At 44.8% G+C, this 25,272-nt stretch overlaps 3 protein-coding genes across 6 annotated transcripts in view; 1 reads left to right on the forward strand and 2 right to left on the reverse strand.

Moving 5' to 3' along the window:
* The window catches only part of pkd1b (polycystic kidney disease 1b), a 26,403-nt gene extending 15,159 nt beyond the window's left edge, over nt 1-11,244 (reverse strand). The window contains exons 1-18 of the mRNA XM_031843756.1: nt 10,976-11,244; nt 10,091-10,271; nt 9,809-10,011; nt 9,557-9,675; nt 9,253-9,400; nt 8,905-9,170; nt 8,044-8,796; nt 7,291-7,422; nt 6,959-7,134; nt 6,723-6,859; nt 2,948-6,606; nt 2,660-2,812; nt 2,283-2,423; nt 1,549-1,831; nt 1,315-1,417; nt 1,036-1,164; nt 731-881; nt 432-569 (exon numbers count right to left, since the gene is read on the reverse strand). Coding sequence (XP_031699616.1) covers nt 432-569; nt 731-881; nt 1,036-1,164; nt 1,315-1,417; nt 1,549-1,831; nt 2,283-2,423; nt 2,660-2,812; nt 2,948-6,606; nt 6,723-6,859; nt 6,959-7,134; nt 7,291-7,422; nt 8,044-8,796; nt 8,905-9,170; nt 9,253-9,400; nt 9,557-9,675; nt 9,809-10,011; nt 10,091-10,271; nt 10,976-11,048 — 6,945 coding nt within the window. The 5' untranslated portion in view covers nt 11,049-11,244. The remainder of the gene's footprint in view (nt 1-431; nt 570-730; nt 882-1,035; nt 1,165-1,314; nt 1,418-1,548; nt 1,832-2,282; nt 2,424-2,659; nt 2,813-2,947; nt 6,607-6,722; nt 6,860-6,958; nt 7,135-7,290; nt 7,423-8,043; nt 8,797-8,904; nt 9,171-9,252; nt 9,401-9,556; nt 9,676-9,808; nt 10,012-10,090; nt 10,272-10,975) is intronic.
* A 1,316-nt stretch (nt 11,245-12,560) lies between these two features.
* On the forward strand, nt 12,561-14,971 carry LOC116381455 (ankyrin repeat and SOCS box protein 12-like). 2 transcript variants are annotated; one of them, XM_031843626.1, is made up of 3 exons: nt 12,561-12,624; nt 13,472-14,242; nt 14,321-14,971. In XM_031843626.1, exons 2-3 carry the CDS (start codon nt 13,480-13,482, stop codon nt 14,470-14,472), a joined length of 915 nt encoding a protein of 304 aa, XP_031699486.1. In that variant the 5' UTR covers nt 12,561-12,624; nt 13,472-13,479; the 3' UTR covers nt 14,473-14,971. The 2 variants fall into 2 exon arrangements, with proteins under 2 accessions (XP_031699486.1, XP_031699487.1); XM_031843627.1 differs by having other exon boundaries at nt 12,581-12,624; nt 13,475-14,242.
* Nucleotides 14,972-16,064: 1,093 nt separating this feature from the next.
* Nucleotides 16,065-25,272, reverse strand: part of slc39a11 (solute carrier family 39, member 11) — a 110,137-nt gene continuing 100,929 nt past the window's right edge. For all 3 annotated transcript variants that reach the window (XM_031842180.1, XM_031842164.1, XM_031842172.1), the window contains exons 7-10: nt 19,370-19,439; nt 17,495-17,593; nt 17,220-17,378; nt 16,065-17,096 (exon numbers count right to left, since the gene is read on the reverse strand). In XM_031842180.1, coding sequence (XP_031698040.1) covers nt 17,018-17,096; nt 17,220-17,378; nt 17,495-17,593; nt 19,370-19,439 — 407 coding nt within the window. In that variant the 3' untranslated portion in view covers nt 16,065-17,017. The remainder of the gene's footprint in view (nt 17,097-17,219; nt 17,379-17,494; nt 17,594-19,369; nt 19,440-25,272) is intronic.

Below are 25,272 nucleotides of genomic sequence, written 5' to 3' on the forward strand. Positions count from 1 at the left end.
TTGTAGAATTTGAATGGGCTTCAATGGGGACATTTACAGTGTCTGTATTTTGGCTACACAATATATTATAGACTTATTAAAGGAGGTGGAACCTCAAATAAAATTTTAAAAACTCACACTTCTGTTATTATTTAGATCATATGCATTAATAACAACAACAAGAAAAAAAATTATAAAAAAGACAATGTCCATCGTGATGCATAAGGGTTAAGATCTGGCGTGAACTTTATTTCACGTCTTTTTGCTCTCGCTGTGTTTCTGTGTTTGCATGACTTACAGTGGGCACCGATATGACACTGTTCTCAATGGATTCAAAATCAAAACGTTTGAGATCTTTTTGAGTCGTCTCTGAAGCATTTCCGACATTACTGATCAATTGTTTAAAATTTGGGGCTGAGAACGGTGAGGAAACAAAGTAGGCGATTACTTACAGTAGACTGTGACAACGCTGAGCTGATCTGATCGACACTCAGCAGGGAGGACACGGGGAGGGAGGCCAGGGCTTGGGTCACATTTTCACGGATCTCCCTTCTGTCCATGAGCTCCGTGGCAGTCCGTCCAGACTCCATCTGTGGACAAGTGGGTGGGTGAAACTCATCAGTCCAGATTCCGAACAAATGCAAACCTTCAGAGATCTTGATCTTCAGTATTGTTTAGTTATAGCTAATCATAATCAGTCTCAAGTGTAATTTCATGGACTGGTAAATGAGATATAATGCTGACACACGACCTGATTGAGCCGGCTGGTGAGGGCAATGGAGTAAGGGATGATCTCCTGAGGGTTGCCATGTTGGACCAAAGCCCACAGCTCTGTCTGGCTCTTGTTCCTCAGCCACTGAGTGGCAACTTCGTCCCTTGGGGGAGTTTCAACTGTCAACTTTCTGGAGAGAGGAGCAATATGGAAAACATGACAAAGACATTTGGCACAATGTGTAATAACCTCAATAAAAAATATAGTACGGTGGCAAGAGATGCACATTACAGAATTGTGCTTGTGCTATTTTGCTTCAGCTGCATCGAACCCTGGTAGCTTACCTGTTCAGAGCAATGACCTTTGCCCCCAGGTGGTCCTCTACCAGCAGTGTCACGGAGATTACTGACGCGTTTCTTTCTCGCCCAGGACTTCCCATCGGAACCAGGCTGCCAAATGTTGAACGGGTACCCCTGGGGAGAGAAATGAAGACACAAAAGATAAACAGCTTCAGTTTGACAGGAAGTAAATCCAAACCTTGCTTCTTAATGCTGTTTCTAATATCCAGGTAAGGATCACACTTCCTAGTTGAATAACAGCTGTAGGTTGAGGCCCCTGTTCACCTGTACAGAGTGAGCAGGGGGCACACCGTGCCAGTGGACTGGCATGGTGCTGCCTGGAAGGTATAGATCAGCTGAGAGGCCCTGCTTTCTTCATCTCGCCACCCTGCAAATAAGAGCCGATTTTAGTGGAACACAGTCCGACTTGTCAAATCAACAAGCTGCTTGTTCTCCATTGAAAGTGACAAATATTGATACATGTTGGATTTAGTTAACGCTTCTAGACCACAGTGTTACCCGAGCAGCTGTAGGTGACCACTGTCTCCAGCAGACGTATATCTGACTCTGGACTGAGATCACACAGGCCTCCGTGCGGCGGATTGTTAGGTAGTATCGTCAGGCTGGCGCTGCCCCACAGCTCTCTGCCAGGCTGGGATACATTGAGAGTGAAGGTATAACTCTGCCCTGCCTGCAGGACACCTGAACGCACCACCAAGTTAGGAGAACGTCTCCCTGTAGAGGTGGACGCCTCGTTAAGGTCAAGGGTCGCGCCAGTCTGGTCCTCAGCACTCCATTTGTACTGAGAGAAGACACACAAATGAATCATAATAATACCGGATGTCTTATTCTCTGTGAATATTTGTAATTTCTCTTGGCTGCAAACAATAAACCGTTGTACTGTTCACATATTTACCTAATTAAGCATTGCTGAGATTGAATATAGATTAAACTGTCCAATCACAAATTAATTATTTCAGCCGATAAACACTCAAATTAAAAAGAGACTGCAGCACAATGTGTTGCAACACCAATGCTTTTTTATTTGTCATATTCACGGTGTGTGTCCACTACTGCATAGTTTTGACATCAGAACATTATAGAAGTTCTGACGGCTCGTTTAAAGGCACAGTGTCTGAAAACTCCTTTCTAATCAAAAAAAAAAGTGGAAATGTCACTTTCTGCAATATGGGACCTTTACTTTAAAAACATGACTTCACATGTAACCAGAAAGTATTTATCAGAATCATTACCTGAGCCTGGTCATCACACTGTCCACATTGTCCAGAGAGGATGATGGGGCTGTTGTAATTAACGTGGTGATGGGAGGACAGGACAGAGCAGGACACACACTCCACAATCACAGGAAGCACAGGAGCTTCACACACAGTCACCTTAAGATAAAAAAAAAAAACAGAAGTATGTGTGATAAGCGAGTTGTTCGCCGAAAAGTTCCTCCATATTTGCCCAAATCTTAAAAACTATTCATTTGCAAGAGATATTTAAAATAACTTCTCTCTTTTCTCTCAACTGAACGGCAGGTACAAGAAAAAGAAAAAAACATTGAAAGTCATTGTTAAAGTGATAAAGTATGCTTTTGTGAAAGAGTGGGATTATGGGGAATACTCACAGTCTGGTTGACAGAGGCAGGCCTCCTCCCTGCCTTGTGTACAGTGAGGGTGAAAACATAGTTGGTGCCTGGGTGCAGCTGTGTGCTCGGTACAGTCATTCTACTGCTGTTACTCCCAATGAGCTGCTTTACAAAATGAGAATCAGTGAAGTTCTGAAAATACAAACACCCCGGTGTTAGCATCACCTACAAACAGTAGATTTCAATCAGGAAGATCACAGTGACATACAATAGCAATTGATACCACTTCATCACTTTAAGGTTACTTTAACATCAAGAGGCCTTTACCACCGTCATGCAGGTCCAGTGGTACTGCAGTGTATCCTCCACTCCTGGCTCTACATCAGGGTCTTGGGACTCAGATCCGTCTAGGACGAGGTCGCTGAGGCTGGGCCACAGTCTGTGAGTTCCTCCCTTGATGACAGCTGCCAGCGCTGAGCGGACCACTGTAACGCTGGTTTGTCGTCTGACAAGTAGAGGAGTTCCCTGGAGTGAAACGGTGAATACGAGGCAATACTGTCCCATCCCGAGAGTATGCTTCGGGAGTAAGAGAAGAGGGGAAGTTGCATCTACCTGACTTCTGAGAGCAACTTTGTTCCCAGAGAATTCTAAACTATTGCAATCTGACTCTTTGAATATCTCCCATAAGTATGTGGCTTTGTAAGCAGAGCAGTTGATGTCCACGCTTGCTTCAAAGAAGCTCCGTCTAGACCTGAATATAGTAGACCGGCTCTGGACAAGAGAAGCTTGAGGGCTGGGACACCGGGGCTCCTCCACCTCCATGTGTAGTTGTGTGGACACATTGCTGACCCCGTTGAGAACTTTGACCATAACACTGTATTTCCCAGGAATATAATAAGTATGATTGACTGTGCTCAAGTCTGTCACAAATGCTTCAGCGGAGTCTCCAAAGTACCAGAGGTATCTGGGGTTGCTCCCTCCTTTCACTTTTGCAGAAAACACGACAGCATGTCCAACAAATATTCTTTCTGAATGACACACAAGCTTGACCTTCTTAACAGGCCATTGCACTGTGGCGGTATCATTTACCGTCTTGGAGCAGATTCCATTGGTGGCGAGCACGCTGAAAGACAGTGAACCACTCTCTGGTGGAGTAAAGATCACTTCTTGTCCCGTGAGCCGGGTGGGCTCAGATCCCACCAAGTGAAATATCCAGGTGTAGTTGACTGGAAAACCACTTTGAACTTCTGCCTTGAACTGTTCTCCTTTCAGAGCCTCTAGAGGATCAGAACAACAGTTCACAAGTCGCAAACCTTGAATATGCTGAGAGACCAGAATGCTGGAAGACACCTCTGCACTACTGATGTGGTTCCAACCTTTCACTGTAACGAGATGTGTCCCTGCTGGAAGGCTTGATGTGGTGAACCGCCCTTCAAAAACACCCTGACTATAAATCCAGTCTTTGTTGCTAAATGTTACAGCAAAGTTCACATTGCTTCCTTTGGAGATTGTTGGAATAAAAGTGACTTCTTCCTCGGTGCAGAAAGAAGACCCGGAAATTTTCAGCATTAGTCCTTTGATTGCATCCTCGACTGCGACACTGTGTGAAACCGTCTGCCAATTTATCCCATTGGAGACATTCAAAGATACTTGAGAGAGGCCTGCGTATGGAAAAGTGTAGCTAAAGGTCTGATTGGGAGCATTAAAAAGCACAGCACCTCCAACTTTCCAGTTCCAGTGCAGATCACTACCCTTCCGAACACGCCCATGGAGTTGAACGGCAGCACTCGTGGTGATATAAAAGGGATCCGTCTTTCCTTCAATCTCAAAGCCCACCTCTTGAACCTCCTCTTGCACACTAAACTCTTTGGTGACATTGCTGTGACTGAGGACATTCTGAACTGAGACTTTAACAAGACAAAGACCAACACTTGCAAAAGTGTGGAGAAGAAAGGGCGCTTGGGTCTGCAGGGGTGAAAGATCAGATTTCACGTACCAAAGGTACTGTAGGTCTGACCCGGTAACCACAGACACAGAGATGTTCACCAATTTCCCAAATGCCACAATGTTTGATTGTGTTGTAATGTGTGCACCTGTTACAAGCTGTACTGCTACTAAAGAAACAATGCTGGTGGCCTCACCCAACTTGTTACAAGCTCTTAGCTGAACTGAAATCCCACCAGGAGTTTCAGCTAACGTATGGAAAAGCTCTCCATCACCAGAGATTTGTCGGTTTGTTCCGCTCTGTGTAGCTAGCCAGTGATAAGTGACATTGGAGCCCTTGGCGATTGAAGCAGTAAACAGCAGTTCCTCTTGGGTTGGTACGTATTTCATGTTTGTCAGGCTCTGACATTCGATCTGAAGACCCTCAATTCTTTCAAAGACCTCAATCAAAATAGCTGCTTCCTTTCTACTCACCAAGTTCTGTGCTATAACCCTCACTTGATAAACCCCTGGTTTCAGGAAAGCAAATCTAAACTGATAAGTCCCCTGTTTGGTTGAGATCATACCGTCAACGGTCCAGTAGTAGTTGGTGCTACTGATAGCACTGCTAATTGCTGAGATAATAGTTTCTTCCCCCACTACAGCATAAGGCTGGTTGGTGTGAAGGGAAATGTCTGAAATAGGAAGTAAAACATTGACTTTGAGGGTCACAGAATCACGGCTAACAGCATTAAATGCTGCGGCATTGACTGTGAACTGACCCGCCGAAGTGAAGACGTGTGACACGTTTTGCCTCCGTTCCACCGGAGATCCATCTCCAAAGTCCCACAGCACTGACACATTGCTGCCAGTGCAACTAGCAACCCAGAATGACACCAAGGTATTCACTGTCAGCGTGCCACTTTCACCATCATGCGCCACAGACAGCTTCCTTACGGGGTTTTGAATGGTGATACAAGCTCCGGCTGTTTGGTTGCTGACTTTGTTACTTGCCGTTACTGATACCTCTTCGACACCTTCGTCTTTAAAGATAAAACACGTTTGAGCGTTTTCTGTCACGGCCATGAGACTAGATGGGCTGCTAAACCATTTAAATTGGTAACCACTCATCTGTACAGGGGAAACTAACACCCTGAGGCATGCCTCTTCTCCTACGGCCACTACTTCCTGTGATGACAGCACTGTCATGTTGGCTATTGGCGCTTCAACACAGATACTTGTATTAAATGATGCAGATGTAACAGAACTAAACACAGTCAGGCTGATATCAGAAATCCCTTGGCTTTGAAATGTGTGCATGGCCGTCGACTGTCCCCTCACCACAGTCAGCGGTGATCCATCTCCAAACAGCCAATGGAAAGTCAGAATGGATGCGTTCCCATTCACACGAGCGGTAAGCTGTATGTCTCTTCCACTCATTATGCAGTCTGTAGGGAGAACTCCACCAACAGCCAATCTATAGACTTCTACGCCGATAGACTGATGAGCTTGGCTGAGATAATTGGAGACAGTTACATCTACTGTATAGTTCCCTGGCAATTTATAGACGTGGGAGATGGAACCATCTGTACGGTTTCCCTGCAGGGACCCATCACCAAAGTCAAAACTCCACATGAGACCCGTACCAGTGGCTACTGTCGCTCGGAAATCTACTGCAGAGCTTAGTTCACTGGGTGCGTTGCAGCTGACCGTTAATCCAGAGATTTCCTCCATAACTTCCACCACGAGCCAGGAGGTCAGGGCTGCAAGAGTGTTGTTGGCACACACTGTGACGTTATAAACTCCTGCAGATGCAAAAGTGTGGCTGACCCTACGGTGGGTGCCTCGGACGGCTTCGGAGCCGTCGGCAAAGTCCCATGTGTAGACAACGGCGTAGGTGGAGGGCTCTGCGGACGCTTCCAGAAGGAGAGTCTGTTTGACGAGGGGCGCGGGAAGGGAAGAGGAAATGAGGAGGCGATGTAATTGCGGGCGGACGCTTATCTTCAATGAGGCATCAGTGTTGTCATATCGGTTGGAGACTTGGACGTGAAGTGTGTAGTCGTCTGCATGAAAACAAAGACTAGAAAAAGTTGCTGTACACACAACACATTTGGAGATGGATATACAAAAAAAAAAGATTAGTTTGTTATAATAGTAACAATAGTTTGTGTGTGTTTACCTGGGATGGGATAGGTGTAGTTCACAGAGTCCTGGACATATACTTGCTTCTCTCCTCTCGCTATAAGCACTTCCATGGTCTGACATGGAGCACAGTGGGTGTGGATCACCTCGCTACTGCCATCCCCAAAATCCCACCTACATGACATACACCACATGGAGGTACATTTCTAGTTGTAGTCAAGGGTCGAGGGTGTAAAGCATGCCTTCCCTAGGATTCCCTCTGCGATGCCTTACCTGAAGGTGACTGGCAGAGAGATGTCCACTGTGACCCTGAGGGTGTAGAGGTGTGCAGCATCCACAGCTACGACCTCCCTGACTAACAGGAACTCTGGCTCAGCTAATGGGGTCAATTCATCAGCAGTCAGGATGATTTGTTGGCTCTGGGAGCCCACATGGTTGGAAGCTGTCACCTAGCAGAAAGAGAACAGGTTCTTGTTTTTTGGATAAAGGCTCAGAATGTAATCAAATGTAATTAATCAAAAAAAACATCAATTTCATTTTCTACTGAAACAAAAAAAAAAATCAAAAACTTAGCAAAGTTAACAGAGACAACTACATTATCTTACCCTGAGCTTATACTCAGCAGGTTTCTTGAAAACCACACTGTAAGATTCTCCTTCATGGGCAAACTTCTCCAGGTCGTCAATCACCCATGTGAATGTAACTGAGGAACCGCTCTCCACTTTGGCTATAAATGTCTACAATGTAAAAAAAAAAAAAACATCAAATACAAATGTCAGAGTGGAAATAATCAAAACTAAAGTGCCTTTTTGCAAACTTTTAGTTGGACACGTCAACATTCCTTTGTGAAAAGTGAGTGAATGAAGAGTCTTCAGTCTCGCTAGCAGCTCAGTGCTTTGCATTACAAACATGCTGACAGTTGCAATTGTGTTGAAATCAGCCACAAGCCCAAAAGTGTTGGTCTTACAAAGAATGTGTTCGTTATACTAAAATTAGTTGCAGGTCATAGGAACCATGACTGTTTGTACCAAATGTTTTGCCAATAATGCATCTAGAAGACGTGGCTGTATTTCACATGATAAGTGATACATTTGACTTGTCAATAGGTGAACAGTCCAGGGATTTCAAAAATCGTGAGGGTTCGTCCCCTGAGGACCATGAAAGTCTTTACATAATTTGAATGGTAATCCGTCCAATAGTTGTTGAGATATTTCAGTCTGGACCAATGTGGTGGACCAACCAGCCCTCGTTGCCATCTCTAGAGCCACGCTGCTGATATGTTGACTCCATGCTGACTTGAACTATTTGCTCAAATAAGCAGAATGTGTTTATTGTTAATTCATTTTTTGCATTCTCACCTGTGGAGTGTCTACGAGCATCCTCCAGCAGCCGCTTGGCTCAACACTAAGCCCCATCACGGCCTCGTAGCCACAAACCCTCACACTCACACTCTGAGAGCGTACTGCATCCATCACACTGATGTTCAGGGTCTGAAGCCCGACTGAGGGCAACACCAGGGTCGCAGAGGAGAACCAGGCATCACGGGACTGTCTCTGACAGCCAGCCCAAGACTGAGCCACCTCTTTGGGGCAAGATGGAAGGAAGGGGACCCCAGTCTGGAGAACTGGAGCTGACCATGAGCTGCTGGCCTTCCCTCCAGACAGGACCTTGATAACAATGAGTGTTGGGACGTTGATTTGGACATGAATCTGGTTATTTTCATCCGGCACAGGGTGGATGACGTTAGGCCCAAATTGAGACCTCTCACTCGGAGTAGGACCGGTTGTCAGGGCCCGAATATCTGGGGCCGTGGTTGTGAAGCCGGAGTTGTCATCGTGCTCAGTAGCTCTGTGAAGATTGTCCACGTACAGCATCCTCAGATCACACACCACCGCGTCCACCCACCGGCCTCCTTGGGGCAGGGAAGTGAGGCCCCCCTCCCACCAGCCTCCCCACTCTGTCCTCCCAAGGGACACGTAACTCTGGCGCCAGGGGGAGTCCAAAGAGGCGTCACTGTTCAGGCAATGCAGGAGTGTACCAGAGTCGCGAGTGTGCTGTATAGCCACAATGTCATCAGGGTACACCGTGATCGCTTTATCTGGAAGAACCAGCTGTTACCGAACAAAAACAAAAAAAAAACAGGAAAACGAGTAAAGAATCTATTGTTTTTTTTTTAAACATATTTTGTATTCAAACATCATCCATCTTGGTCAACTCACGCTTAGAATGTTGAGTTCAGAGCTAGGGTTTATTCTCACTGGCAGGTCTGCCACCAGGTGGTAAAAGGGAGGTATTGCAAGGTATCTGGGCGGCAAAGCAAAGCCGCGGGCCCCTGCTGCAGAGTCGTAGGGGCTGCAGGGACTGGCGGTGGGCACACAGCCCTCCAGCAGGTGGCACCAGTACTGGCCCATGCTGCAGCCCCCCGTGGTGTTACACAGAGGTATGGCGGAGCAGCAGCTGAATGGATTGAGGAGAGAGCTGCAACCTGAGGAGGAAAAAAAAGGAGATTATGACCGGCGGTATCAGGAGCTCCCAGAAAAGCCACCACAGTGACCCATCTACTGTACCGGGAGGGACCAGGTGGTGGTTGGGGTTGCAGTAGGGTCGGAGGATCTGGACACGGGCAAGAGAGGACACTGGGCTGGGCTGGACCACCAGCTCCACTGACACCAACTGACCTGCGTGACTGAACCACATCCCTGGGAACAGCTGCATCTGCGGGTGTCAAAGGAGAAAAGAAGAAGTTACATTTTCCTCACATAATTCTGTGTTGCTGATGTTTTCCTTCTTTCCTTTTCTGTTAATCAACCCTTTAGGTTCATCTTGTGACCCCTTAGGTCTGGAACCAGGGTTTCACCAGTGTTCACTGACCTCCACTGTGAGCTGTCCGATGTCTGGGACGTTGGGAGAGGGGAGTATCTGGGTCTGAGCATAGATGCCGCTCATGAGCGCCAATCCAGTCAGGTAACTGTCCACAGAAGGTAAAGACTCTGCATGAAGAGGGATCAACCAAAATCACCTCGTGGTACTTTTCAAGACACATTTCTAATAATATTAGCCATACATGAGGATTAAATAAAAGATGTGTGTCTCTGGTGTTCTCCAGTGAAGTGAAAGTCTCACCAGTTACTTCTTTTTCACAGAGGAAGCGGTGGCGTCCAACACACTGAGCCTCCGTCCACCGTCCCGGAGTCCCCAGGGCCATCTGAGCACACACCCCCTGACTCTCGGCACCTCCGGCCCACCATTCAGGACTTACTGGCTCCGACCCTGGGTCAGACCCTTCTCCCCCCGATCTCTTCAGCCATATCCACGCGGTGGTTTTCCTAAGCCAACACAAGGGTATATCAGTAGATATAAGCAAATATAGACACACGGAAGGAGACGCTTGTGTGTGGCACTCACACTGGAAATGAGGAATGGATGAAGTTTTGCAGCTCCAGACTGCCAGCAGATGCCAGATCTCCTCCCAGAGTCTCTCTGCATGAATCCTGCGCCTCAGGCCATGAAGATGTCCTCTCAGAGAGCCAATAGCATCGCAGGCCGGCCAGGTGGATCCGACCACCTTTCGGACAAGGAACGTCCCCTGGAGGAGTCAATGGTTAATGAATCAGCTTAAAATATGGATTCATAAAATGTCAAGATCTCCACTTGTTCATTTCCACAACCTTCCGTGTTCAGGATGTCAATTTGTAATATGAGTCATATTAAACCTCATAAACATCATATATCATAAACCGCATGATGAGAAGAGCAAGAGCTCATTAGAGTCACAGGTGTTTCACATTTTCCTTCATCATACAGACTGTGTCACGTTTCACTTGTAATACTTAATTTTGAGATGTGATTTTTGCCCGTTAACTATTGTGACGTGTGTTGCTCTAATTAAGAAGTTTGAGCTTAACATACCAGTAAATACGATACTATGACAGACACCATGCTTTTCTGTTGAAACAAAAATGTTTATGACACCCCATGTAACACAATACTTAAGTAAAGTTTTAGTTCATTTAATGGAGCCTGCGGCATCAAAGTGCAGATGTTTTATCAGAAAAATGAACTTAACGTATCAAAAGTGAAAGTAATTATTATGCAATGACTTATACATTAGTGATGCATCAACGTGGAAGCAGACTTTCATTGAAATGCTGAATTTTGTGCGACTGAAACGGCTAAATGAATGTGTTTTTAGCTGTTGTTTTTGGGAATACTGAATACTTTTATATTTTTACCCAAAACCAAACGTCACATTTGTATTTTTTTGTCTTAGACAAAAAAGAAGCTTCTCACCTGCAGCTGCGGCGATCAAACCCACACAAAGAGTCCACAGTGCCTGCCTCTGTGGCACAAGTGTACCTGTCATCTTGTAGAGCACATCACAATCACAACCTCCTGAAGAAAAGAAAAAGAGCCTCGGCCTGATCACCACAGGAGCATTGCAGGAATCAATGCACTGCAGTCATTACGTTAAAACATGCAGCTTCTTCAGGTCTGCTTTCCCACAAGACTCTCATCATCCGTACCAGTCGAAAGTTCTCCTCTCACCCCTTCTTCCATGCTCTCATCTCCCTCCACTGACTAGTCGTCCCCCCCCCCCCAGGCAAACCGACCATGAGTTATGTTGGGGCTGCTTTAAAGGCCTCTTCTCCACTCTCTGTGAGCGCCTGGCTGACTTCTGCTTTGTCTCTCAGCAACGGCCATAGAAGCAGAGTGGACAGAGGAGGCCGACGCTGCTCATTACCATGTTGTAAAACCCCTGGAGCTCAATGGAAACAGTCAGACTCACTCAGGCGGGATGCAGCTAAGGATCCTTACAGAAACCAGCATTCTAGTGTTGTTTGGGTACAAATTGTTACTTTTTTAATTTATTTTAGGAATATTTGGGATATTTTCCTGGGTGGCCAAAGGAAGTAGTTTCAAATGTTGGAACTTCTCTCTCCTGCATTGCCCCCACGGCCTTGTTGTTGTCCAAGAGCCAACTCGGCGAGCTCATCACTAACCAAACAAAGGCTCTGTGACGCACGTGCAAAATAAATAGACCTCGCTTCAAAAGAAAGGATGCCATCTAGGTTGCCTGGAGAGGGAGCAGATAAAGTGGAAGTCAGTGATGAGGCAACCATAGCCGAGTATTGTCAGTCCATTGCCATGGATACGATTGTATTTCTCTTTGTGAGGAGACTTTCCCCTCTCGTCTGACTTCAAGAATACATTCAATTTCCTTCATTACATTTCATAATGTGTCTGCATATAATATGTCCTCTTACTTATTAACCCTGCTTTAACATTTACAACAAAAAACATAGGAATAAATTGAGTAAAATATTTAAATCAGCCAACAATCTGAGGGTATATTCAAATGATATGTTGCTTCATCATTTGCATCTTCAGTTTCATTAGAGTTTATTCTTATTTAATTGCATAACATTGTATTTCAAAATACCGTTTTTTTAAAAGTCAGTCAAAAGTTTATAATACATTTTTATTCCATGACACTTTTCATAACTGCCCATTTAAAGTAAAATATTGCATGAATTAAAAGTGTAATTGATATTGTAAATTTGGTATAAAAAAATAAAAACATTATAAAACATTTAAATTAGTATGAATATAAATAAAACTCCAATAAAACTTTTATATGAAATCAAGTATGATGACTGAACACTTGAGGGCTTTATGAATTTAGCCAAATAATGTTTTAATTGAGAGTTTATTATTTCGATTTTTTTAATGCATTCAATATGACAGATATTATGACAGATTTAAAATCTACAATGTTTCCGGAGGCGCCACGCGCTCCTCCGTGTTATTACAGCAGTGAACCACCAGAGGGCAGCAATGCGACGTTAAACTGAACATGATGCACAACACAGAAACGCCGAAGAAGAAGAAGAAGCACAAACAGGAAGATGAAGAGGGCAGCTGATGGCGACACGTCTTAGGTAGGCTAATATTAAACCTAAACAGCAGAACAGCTTCTCTGTGTCACCACAGCTCATTACAATAAACACAGGAGGAAGGCGAGATGTGTAACGCGAAACGTGTAGTTTAATATCGAACTGGACATCTCGGTGGTTGTTGTAGCTGAATAATAATAGCGAAGTTCTTCCTGTCGAGGAGCGCGTATTAGCATACAGAGAGGTTAACGTTACTGTGAACGGAGAGTAACGTTAAGTAAACACTGTAGCTCCTGTAGTTACACACGGAGCATTATCCGCCCGTCGGTAGTTCGGCATTCATTCAATAACGTCACAACAAGTCTCGGTTCTATACGTGTTATTACCCCATCACGACACCGTGTTAGGAGACATGCATTTTAGAAATACTTAACGTTGATTATGACATTTTTTATTGATTGTGTTTATGCCGAATTTTCCAGTAAACCGTAATTATTCACATACGAGAATACGTTGTGACCAACAGGTTGTATTTTTCAGTCGACAAGCCGTGAAACATTAATTTGTGTGACATGCTGAAGGGAGTTTGGAGTAGTGGGCTTCTGTTGAGCTGATGCAGCGCGTGCAGTGTGGCTTCACGCGCTCTCACTGATGCTTATAGGAGCAGTGCCTACAAGTTGTTCAATGACAACAAATAAGTTTATAAATGGACACTTGCGTGTTAAAGTTCACAAAACGGTTCAAACACCTTGAACCTCAGTCTAGGTCTGAATGGATTTCTGTGCAGCAACTCAGGCTGTAGCTTCAATAAGTCGCTGCTCGTATTCTTACATCAAGCCTTTAGTCAAATATATATTGTTGGCGTGTAGTTAACTTTCTCTCTCCTTCCCAGCAGGTTCTATGCTCCGACTAAGGACCTCTGCAGAAGAAGAAAGCTGCTGTGAGATTTCCCAGCTCAGACAAGCGGTGTTACAAAACGATGACAGACTCCTCGATGAGATGCTCTGCCAAGAAGTCTACAAGAAGGTCATCAACTGCAGAGGCGGCTGGGGCGTGGCGGGCACGCCTCTGCACGCCGCTGTGTCCAAGGGCCACTTCAGCTGTCTGCAGGTCCTGCTGGGCCACGGCGCCCTGGTAGACTGCGTGGACGTCAAGGCTCAGACCCCTCTCTTCGCGGCCGTCCGCGGGAAATACCTGGACTGTGTCTTAGCGCTCCTCGGCGCCGGCGCCAACCCCAACGGGAACGCGTCCAACAACTGCTCCCCGGTGCTCACCGCCGCCCGGGAGGGCGATGTAGAGATACTGAAGCAGCTGCTGAAGCGCGGCGCGGAGGTGAACTCCCGCTCCAAGGTCTTGCTCTGGACGTCCAGCGCCAGGGTGTCCAGCGGGCCGCTGTACCTGGCCGCCGTTTACGGACACATGGAGTGCTTCGAGCTGCTGCTCCTCTACGGGGCGGACCCGGATTACAACTGCACAGACGCAAAGCTGCTGAGTTCTATCAAGCAGCCCAAGACGGTGCTGGAGATGTGCCTCAGGCACGGCTGCGGCGTGGAGTACATCCAGCTGCTGATCGACTTCGGCGCAAACGTCTACCTCCCTACGCTGATCATCGAGAAGTCCACGAAGCAGAACGAGGCCGTGGAGCTGCTCCTGCAGGAAAGAGGTGTTGTTTTTAAGAGCATCCTGTTTCTTTTTTTGTGTTCACCACGCTCTCTCCTAACTCTTCTCCTGTCGTCTCCAGGAAATCCAAAGGCCTTGACTTCACAGTGCCGACTCTCCGTCCGAAGATACCTCAAAAAGATCGACAAGATCCAGTGTATCGACCAGCTGGACATGCCAACAAGTCTCATTAACTTCTTGCAACACAGGCCGGTCCCAGTCACGCATCTGTAGCCCAGTGAGCTGGAGGCCCGTACTGTAAATTCATTATTTAACTCTGTGATTTAACTCTGTGAACCTTTTGTTTTAGATTCGGTCTATTCATGTGCTGTTTTGTTAAGACAAAACATTAAATGTGTGGGGATACGTGCTGTGTACCCGTGTGTTGTTATTGGTACTCACCCTGAAGCTATTGAAGGAAGCAGTTTCCTGGAGCTGCAGTTCTTCGTCACGTTTGTCACAAGTTAGTTCTCTTAGAAGAGCCGTTTGTCCTGTGAAAACTAACGAATCAGGGTCAGCATGCTCAACCCGCTCTAGGGCTCATCCGATTCCAAATACATGAAATTATCAGTAAACTTTTAAGGAAATATTTCACTTTTTTTAGGTTAACCACAGAGCTACAACAGGGGCTCTGCGCCAAATGCCAACATCAGCATAAACACTCACCGGCCACTTTATTAGGTACACCTTGATAGTACCGGGTTGGACCCCCTTTTGCCTTCAGAACGGCCTTAATTCTTCGTAGCATAGATTCAACAAGGTGTTGGAAACATTCCTCACAGATTTTGCTCCATATTGACGTCATGGCATCACACAGTTGCTGCATATGTGTCGGCTGCACATCCATGATTCGAATCTCCTGTTCCACCACATCCCAAAGGTGCTCTGTTAGATTGAGATGTGGCTGTGGAGGCCATTGGAGTACAGTGAAGTCATTGTCATGTTCAAGAAAGCAGTTTGAGATGATTTGAGCTTTGTGACATGCTGCATTATCCTGCTGGAAGTAGCCATCAGAAGATGGGTCCACTGTGGTCATAAAGGGATGGACATGCTCAGCAACAATACTCAGGTAGGCCGTGGCGTTTAAACGATGCTCAATTGGTGCTAAGGGGTCCAAAGTGTGCCAAGAAAATATCCCCCACACCATTACACCACCACAAGTCTGAACCGTTGATACAGGCAGGATGGATCCATGCTTTCATGTTGTTTATGCCAAATTCTGACGCTAACATCTGAATGTGTCAGCTGAAATCCAGACTCGTCAAACCAGGCAACGTTTTTCCAATCTTCTATTGTCACATGTTGGTGAGCCTGTGCGAATTGTAGCCTCAGTTTCCTGCTGTTAGCTGACAGGAGTAGCACCCGGTGTGGTCTTCTGCTGCTGTAGCCCGTCTGCTTCAAGGTTCCACGTGTTGTGCGTTCAGAGATGGCATTCTGCATACCTTGGTTGTAACGAGTGGTTATTTGAGTTACTGTTGCCTTTCTATCATCTCCAACCACTCTGCCCATTCTCCTCTGACCTCTGACATCAACAAGGCATTTTCTGCCGCTCACTTCTTCGGACCATTCTCTGTAATCCCTAGAGATGGTTGTGGGTGGAAATCCCAGTAGATCAGCAGTTTTTGAAATACTCAGACCAGCCCGTCTGGTACCAACAACCATGCCACGTTCAAAGTCACTTCAATCCCCTTTCTTCCCCATCCTGATGCTCGCTTTGAACTTCAGCAAGTCCTCTTCACCACGTCTAGATGCCTAAATGCATTAAGTTGCTGCCATGTGATTGGCAATTCTTTTAACAATCAATTGAACAGGTGTGCCTAATAAAGTGGCCGGTGAGTGTAGACTATAATATAAACCGTTCCCTTAGAAGTTTAATAATTACTGGCCTAGAGCATGCATCAATCAGAGACGACGGTTAAAAAGATCAAAATGATTCCGCTCTGAATACCACACGCTGGAGAACCCTGAGAATCACTTGGTTGTTTAATTATGTAGATACTTCACATGTTATTCAGCGTTAACTTCAGCATTGCAATAATTAGACACGGACCACAACATGTGGCTCTTCAGACTGGCCTGTGGATGGCAGTAGACTATTGGAAGAAGAAGAAGGCACTGCATTTGGTCGAAATGGAGACCGTATCGCTTCAGTTTGTAATGAGTATGTGAATTATGATGGATGAACAAGTCAACAAATTACTGTAATCAAAAACTGTAAACTTCAAAATTGTGTAGACACACACACAAAAAAAACATTTGGAAAAAGTAATAAAGGAAAATCTGGTAAGTCATTGACGGTCCCATAAATCACCAAACCAACCAGACTTCAAGTATTGCCATCATGACGAAATACAAAAACCAGAAGAAGTACCCTCAGAAATAATAATCCTTTAACGTTCATGACGGGAAGAAGAACTCAAAAAGCCACATCCTCTCAACAAAACATGTACGAGCGCTGCAATCAGGAGAATAATCATTAAACAGCCATAAATTCATTCCTAAATTAGATGTCTGCCATTTGGAAAAAGAAAAGATAAAGTGACAGCTCCTGCATGAAAATCAAACACATTAAAGAGAACTTTTCAAGTACAGTCATCCTCACAACTTGTTTTACAAAATAGCTCGGTGTTTCTGTCATCGCTGATGAATTTCAAGTAGTGAAACGGATAAACAGTGTTTCAGAATAAATCACTTCATTTGGTCCCCTTTTTAAAAGAGTGATGTCAGCAGCACAGCGACGACATCGCGGCCATTGAGTGTTCCTGCTGTCACGGTGAGCTCAGCCCAGCCCGACGTCCAGTGACATCATCACCACGAAGCCCAGGATGGAGGTCCAGGACGCCAGCTTCCCGTTGCCACTGGTGACACCAAAAAAATGGGAGATTAGTTTGAGACCGATGCTGAAAGAGTCTCTATATGCGATTCACTCTTTAATCCGGCTGTGCTGAGAACTGTCATCAATCTACTTTTCCCCGCCTCACCTGAGCTGAGCCTCAGGTATGATGTCATCGACCACTACGTAGACCATCGCCCCAGCAGCAAACGCCAACGCGTACGGCAAGAGAGGTTCTGCCAAGACGACAGCGACGGCGCCGAGCAACCCGGCAATGGGCTCCACCATGCCACTCAGCTGGCCGTACCTGATGGAGAACAAGAGCAGCCGGGTTGCTATATCCAAATGGCATCTGTACTCAGCTCTAGCCTTTGCCTTTGAGTTGTTTCATTCTTGTACATTCACAGACACACATCTTCTCACCAGAAGGCTCTCCATGTTGACATCCCTGAACCCCGGAGCGGCAGGCTCACTGCCAGGCCTTCTGGGAAATTCTGGATGCCAATACCGATGGCCAGATTTCTGAGGGAACAAAAAAAAAAAAAAAAAAGACCAAATACCATCAACCTACCTCGTGGGCTCCTTGATTTAGTGATATAGCTTCATTACTTAGCACCTGATTACTTTGCCTGACATGTTACTCTGGACGTCTACCAGGCATTCAGATGTTTGAGTTCAGTTAGCTTCTGCATATTTATGAAACTCTACGGTAAAAATAAATACATACTGTCACTGAAGCCAGACACCACGAGAAACACATCTCACCTGATGAAGGGAAGGACAAAAGCTAAGGATCTTGATGCTAGCAGCTCTGAGAGGCTAAGCTCAGCCATGCTTTGAGCTGTGTCAGCATCTTAACACGCTCACAATGACAACGCTGCCATGCTGATGTTTAGAGGCTATAATGTTTACCATAATTACCGTCATAGTTTAAGCATGTACGCATACAGCTGAGGCTGATGGCAACGTAATTAGTTATGCAGGTATTTGGTCACGAGCCAAACTTTCGTATGTTTATGAAAAAATAAAACATTTTGACCTGATGTGAGGAACAATAGTTCAATAATTGTTGAGACATTTCACAAAAAAACAAAACTGTCAAACCTCATGGAGGCGCAAGAGGAAAATTCCGGTAATTCAGAAAGAGACATCCTCAGGGCACCATGAATGTCTGTACAACGTTTTGTGCAAATCCATCCTGTATATGTTGTCACAAGACAAGAGAAAACTGTGACCTGCAGGTGACGCTAGATTAAGTCAAGGAATCACCAAAGTCCTTAGGATTCATCATCTGGTCTGTTTTAAAAAATTGTTCTCAATGAAAACTTATATCGGCCGTTATTTAAAAAAAGACAATCTGGTGGTAAAATGGTAACATCTAGCCAAACACCGGCCACTCTCTGTCAGTACCACCACGTCACCACTAGATGGCGGCAGCACACAGCACCAGACAGCTGCCATATTCTCTCCAGCTGGCAAAACCTTTAAAGCGACCCCAAACCATCTTTTATCCTAAACTATATCCAAACATTTTCAACTGTACGCAAAAAACACCTCACAGGCCGAGACGTCTCGACAACTATTGGATGGATGGCCATGACTTCTGGTACATTCATGGTGACCAGAGGATGAATCCTGATGTCTTTCGTGACCCTTTCATGTTTGGTCCAGCGCCATAATCAGGTGAAAATGTTGGTTTATGACTCCTGCTGCACAATAAAGTACACTTACATTCAAGTACCAGTAGGAAGTGGTGAGTATTTTATTAATACCTGCTTCATACAATGTTACCTACACTGTAAATCATGGGCTGTATTATAAAGTGTGAAGTAAAGTGTATATTTTTTTGCAATGTTTCTCTTGATAACTATGTTCACTTTGATTCTCTCCAATCGGTCCATAGAGAGAACTTCATAATCAGATGCTGGTTCTAAAATGACCAGAATCCCACGTGCACTGCTTTCTGCAGTACCACAATAGTAGACACTAGATGTCAGCAGCACACAACAACAGCACAGAGATGGGTACAGGTGTCAAACCTGAACAAATTCTTACCCTAACCTCAAACACACCAACGCATTACCTAATCTCAACCACAATCACTTTATACCTACACTTAACTATCTCAAGGCGTATTCCCAAAACAAAACAACAACAGAAAACACAATTTTTAATCTGAAACGCATCATCCTGGTGGGGTCAAGCTGCTACGCGATACAGAATGTCTTCCGTTTCTCCATATTCGACAGTGAAAATGTGTACTGTACGCATGCTTCTTTCTCCTGGTACCAAGCTTACCTGGCGCTTTCAAAAGTAGCCGATGAAGTCTTTCCAATGGCTCCGAATGCAACCCCCACAGCCAAACCCTCTGCAGACAAAACACAAAAAACAAGGACAATTGATCCTTTGACTTCTTGGAAGCACTCTGTTACAGAGCAAAAAAAAGACGAAGAAAGAGGAAGAAACAATGTTGGTAAAGTGTGGACAATAAGAAAATATGTGACCGAGTCGATACAGGTGGAAACTGGGTATTGAGAGAGATTGCAGGATAAAAACAACTGCTACTATGGGCCTGGAATGACACAAGATTTACTTCACACAGTAGATGAAGGCTTGGGTCCGTTCTATCAGACAGATATCAGTGTGAGCTTCTTCCAGCAACAGTCTGTGTGGATCTCTCCGGGCAATGCACTGTAGTCTTTTATTCTATAGCCGGGTTCCTACTGATGAAACCTGCTACTGAGGTTTCATCAGCAGAAGCCTGAGGCCGCCCTTGTGGACTGTAGAGCGAAACATATGTGCTGAAGTACTGGTCCATAACGGAGGATGAACACGAGGCGTTTTACTTTGAGGTTCCACCACATAGAGTACAGAAGAGCTGCAGTAAGAGGGGCTTTGTACAGTATACAGCCCGTCTCTGTGCCCTCTGTACATCGTGACCAGCATCCCGTCTCGCCTCATGTCCCACTTGCCTGTCATGGATACTTAAAGTACACACTGTTCAAATGGAAAGTGAAAAGGGCACAGTGTGTGATGTATCTATGAGTGTGAATTTGTGTTTGAGAAGTGTGTGTGTGTGTGTGTGTGTGTGTGTGTGCGCACATGCCACCAGATCTGCGGGCTATTTTGCATTTCACACCAAAAAAAAAAACGCTTAGAGACGTCTACCACACGTTCTGACAAGCAGCCGAGTCCGGCCGTGCCATTGACAGCAACAGCGGGTTATTAAAATGCTAAAACATGCTAATTTTCCTCACACAAGAGCGAGCATGAAGGTGTCGTGCCCGCAGACAGCTGAGTGGTTTAATCACCAGCCTCTGGAATTACATGTGACCCACACTGAGAGCATGCAGACATGGCATGCTAATTTGAATTAACATCAGAACATGGCACCTTAAGACACCTTGTAGTTTCGTTTAGCCACTTGTTACCAACCGCGTCTTTGAGACATGCAAAAGCTTCATAATTCATGTTTACTGACATATTTGCTAACTAATTTACACACACACACACACACACAAGTTTGCCTTGAAGCGATGTGATGTTCCTGATTTGTGTGGGAGAATCGCGCCAGACTCCATTAAAAAAAACAAATTGCCTTTTTAATTGCTACATTGCTTGTCAGCAACAGGCCGTATTGTAAATTAGGAGGCAATTTGGCTTTGTGTGTTCTGATTCATTTGGTATGTACCACACCACTCATGATTTAATTTAAATGAAAACTCAACTCCCGAACTTCTTGTGAAACTGCACACTTTTAGTTTTGCTTAAACTATTCCTCTCTTCCTTTGGGAGTCAGTTTCATGAGCAACAGACATAAAGTGGAACTTTTAAGCCTCCAAAGTATCTATATTACATCGTAGTAATTAGCTATCTGTTCTGTTTTTATGCAAGAGCGCCTCTTCCAGCACCTTCCTGTGTATTCTCCCTCTGTATCACGTCTGTCTCTCTCCCTTCCTGCAATATTAATAGACCACATCAAGCTCGACTGCCTTAAGCTGAGAACAAGAGGCAAAGATAAAGAAAAAGGTTAAGAGAAAATCAGAGGATTAAAGAAGAAGCAAAACACAGATGAAAGAAAGCGTCGAGAGACAAAGGCCAGGAGTCTATCCAGATGGCCCCGCAGCTGCAGACTTCACGAGGCCCAGGGGCCACTCCATCATAATCTAACGGCCGTCGTTACCTCTGATAACAATGCACATCGGTTCCAATCAACTTTCCAACGGCCCATTATAGGCTGACATACTGTAGAGCCAGTCTGGGCAAAAACACCCTTCAGTAACACTGTGTGTCCCCGTTACAATATTCATCTCGATCCTCTGGAACTGTCTGTAATGCCACGGGGCCGGTAGAAACTCTATCTGCACTGAAAAAACCTTCAACCGGGTTTGAATAAAACATGAGCTGAGAGACTGTCAGTGTTTGCCATTTGGCACAGCTGGTACAAGGCCTCAAGGCGGACGAGAAGTTTTTTAAAAGATCTTAAAGATTAAAAGACACAAGAACACAACGAGGAATTGTCTTTTTTTGTCCAACAGACTTGTGGAAAAGGTCGTCGAAGTCATGCATCGGTATGAAAAACTGTTGTGTCATCTGCTCTTTTGGATCAAGAATAAAGGATTTGATTCCCCCCCCCCGACAACAGCTGCTCACCTGTGGTACTGCTACACAGCTGAAAATGTGAGCTGAGGGGTTTGGGAGTGTTTTGCGAGCTGGAAGTTTTTGTTCCAAAACAAGAGTCCAGGGCTGTCGAGGAGCACTCAACCCCCCCACACACAGCTGTCAACTTTTACTCATGAGACCCGTGTTTTGAAGGCATCTCATGAAAGGAATATCTCGAACTATTGAACTAAACTAAACCTGCTTTTTCAAGGATTCGGCCGCATCACTCCTGACTCCTGACCTCCTTTGGCACACGAATGCACCAACACTGGTTCGTCTGACGGTCCACCACTCTGGAGGGAAATCTATTGAATGGATTGTCATTAGCTTCTGTACATTCGTGGTCCCCAGAGGGTGAATCCAAATTACTTTGGTGATCCCATGACTTGTCCTCTAACATGCTACACGTTACCTGCTGAACATCAACGCGTTAGCTTTGCCACTGTGAGCATGTTAGAGAGTCATTCAGAGAGCTGCTAGCATGGTGGTAACGATTAGGGAGAAAGGGCCACTGCAAATCAAATATAAATACTGAGTGACCTCCTTTATTCTTTGATGAAGCCCTTCCCTGTACACTGAGGACAATGTGTCCCTGAATGGTTTGATGAGCATGAAAAATGATGTGGATCACATGCTATGACCTTCACAGTCAACAGATCGTGTTCGGCAGCGCTCTCAACCCCCATCAACAGTCAATGAGGGAATATCTTTCAGAAGGATGGTGTTCACCCCTCCAGTAGAGTTCCACAGATTTGGAGAATTTATGCCGCCACCTTCCTGAGACACTTTATGTCGGTTCTTCCACTCATTTCTCATTCTAAACTGTATTACGGTCGGTCTGTATTGGGGCTATTCCAAACGATCACCATTGAGTCGTGAAATGTGTCGGAGGGTTTTGTAAAGAGCGCATGCATTAAAAGTCTAAATAAAGTGGCGAGCAGTCTGGGTTGAGATGATTCCTGAAAATGTAAGTCACCAGTTCTGTCAGCAGAAATGAGAGATTTGTTGATATGATCACCTGAACGTCTTTTTTTTACACTTGATAGAGGAAACTCAGGGTGTTTGTGTGTGTGTGTGTGTGTGTGTATGTGTGTGTGTGTGTGCCTGCGGGGCGGCTGATGCTATCAAATTCCTGCTTAATGTTGTATGCTCTTTTAAGCAAGTCTGACGATACTGCAACTGACAGCCCTTTGTCACCGCAGCCACTCTCTTCCATCGCGCTTTCATTTAATCTCGTCTCCTCACTCGTCTCCACTCACTTTTTTCCACGGAGCCTGCCATTACTGCGCCTCCTCTCTCTCAGCTCCTACTCCTTTTTTCTTCTTCTCCCGAAGAACTGCAAGGTTGAGTTAATTTTACTCAGTTTTGTGGCGAGATGTTTCTTTCAAGCACATCAAAGTATCCTTTCATCGCTCTCTGAGCCGTCGCATCTTCAGACTCCCGCCGTTAGGGGTAGCAACGTGTCCTTTTCCAAATGCACAATAACATGGATTCTAAAAATACATCAAAAATCTAAATGAAATCCAATTGGTGGTAACTCCTCACTTAGTCATAAGATATTTAAACGACCCAAAATATCCTACACTTCTGCTTCAACTCTCACGTTTTGTATTCGTATTGTTTTTAAAAGACACTCTGCAATGTAACGAGCATATATTGACGCGTTCACACTCGAGGTGCACCTACATAGTTTGAGGCGTGGGAATGCGTTGCACCTATAACAGGCTTGTATTAGAGACTTTATTCCATATTTCCCGCTTTATTTTAGGGGAAGCCTCCCTGTTTAAATTCGCTGCTGATCTGTATGACGGGGGTTAGACACGCTAATTATATATTTTCGTTAACATAGCGAGACAGAGCACACGGCCCTGGCTGAGGTGTGCGCTCTCCTAGTCTCCCGTCTAGTTCCTGATAAATCACATGTCAAAGTCATGTTATACTCACCACTCTGCTGCTCTGAGTGCCTCTTTGTAACAGAGACTCTGCTCTTACTCATGATTCCCATTAGCTTCTACTTTTCCGTTCTTTTAAGTGTCAAGACACCATCACTGAAACACTTGGTGCACAAGTCGTTGAGAAAAGGCATCGTTTCCTGAAAGGCTTTTAATCAAAAATGTCTACAAACCCGACGTGTTGGCTCGGGACCTACAAATGTGATTTCTTCCAGGTGTGTTGGTGGAAGTAGTTAGTAATGGCTTACAGCTGCAGCTAACAGGTCCATTCTTCAAAGTATCAATTCATATGCTGATTGATTCCTCAATTAATCTTGTTTTTTATAAATAGAAAATAACAAAGCCGATAAGACTGTCAACTGCCCAATGGGATGTCTTGAAATTGCTAGTTTTATTCGACCAACAGTTCAAAATCCAAAAAATACTTTTATATATATGACAGAGAGAAGCAGCTAATCCTCACAGGAGAGAAGCTGGGAACAGAGAATGTACATTTGTGCTTCATAACTGGCTGATTAATATCATTTTTCTGTTGACCGATCCATTAATCGACAAATCATTTTAGCTCTAGTCCGTCCTAAATTATGAAGAAAACTAAAACGTGATACATTTGATGTGAAACGATTGATACATTTATAAATTACAACTCCATAACTTATATTTATGTTTTGGTATATTTGATACTTTGAACTTCAAAACCGTGATGAGCATTATTTACAACAAGTTTAATTTAATGAAATGATGCGAGTGGCTTTTTATCACCTTTATGAACAGCCTTAGGTCCATGAAAATAACCTTGCTGAAAAACAAGAATAGAAAAGAAGGCATATTACAGTCTCCCTTCAACACGCTTGGCTTCTCGCGTCTCTGAATAATCTCCAACTCTATTTCCAGCAATATGATGAGACTAACGTTCCTCTCTGATTCTGCTCAGAGCAACTTCTGTCAGTAGCTGTCAGCGACCTCGCTCCATCCATCACACTAACAGTGATCAACCGTAATGGTGGGGAGAGAGGACCGCCATCAATCTCCTGCTCAGTCTGATGGACCGCCACCAAACTTGCGTCTACGTCTCCGCAGGAAGAGAACAATGCGTTAACACTGCCAGGCTGGGACAGCGAGGTGTCAAAAAAAAAAAACACGCCCCGGGGGAAAAAGCACTCACTTAATGGCTGATGTGTTTTTTTCAGCACCGACAACAAACTACTTTCCAATCAGTATTAAAGCCGCACGAGGATTTTCATGTAAAATAGACCTCTTTCATCAGCCTGAATCACACAATGGGCTCATTACAGAGTGGAGCCACTAAGAGGAAGGACGCGAGGTCCTCGGTGCTTCTAGCCGGTGTTAAATGAAATGATTACTGGGTGAGGAAGCACTTCAGGGAGCCAAACACATCCCTCTCACTGGAGTTTGTGAAAGGCCACAGGAAATTAGGAATACAACAGGACAGATCCCACTAAATGTCAAAGTATGGTAAATATCATATAATATGTAATGTAAATAATATTTTATTATGAATGATACAAATTTAGAAATGAGCATGAAAAGCACATTCCCTTAAAGGCGCAGTGTGAAGCATTTAGG

Source organism: Anarrhichthys ocellatus, unplaced genomic scaffold (genome assembly GCF_004355925.1).
Source record: "Anarrhichthys ocellatus isolate YVR2014 unplaced genomic scaffold, GSC_Weel_1.0 scaffold4, whole genome shotgun sequence".
Classification (NCBI taxonomy): Eukaryota; Metazoa; Chordata; class Actinopteri; order Perciformes; family Anarhichadidae; genus Anarrhichthys; species Anarrhichthys ocellatus.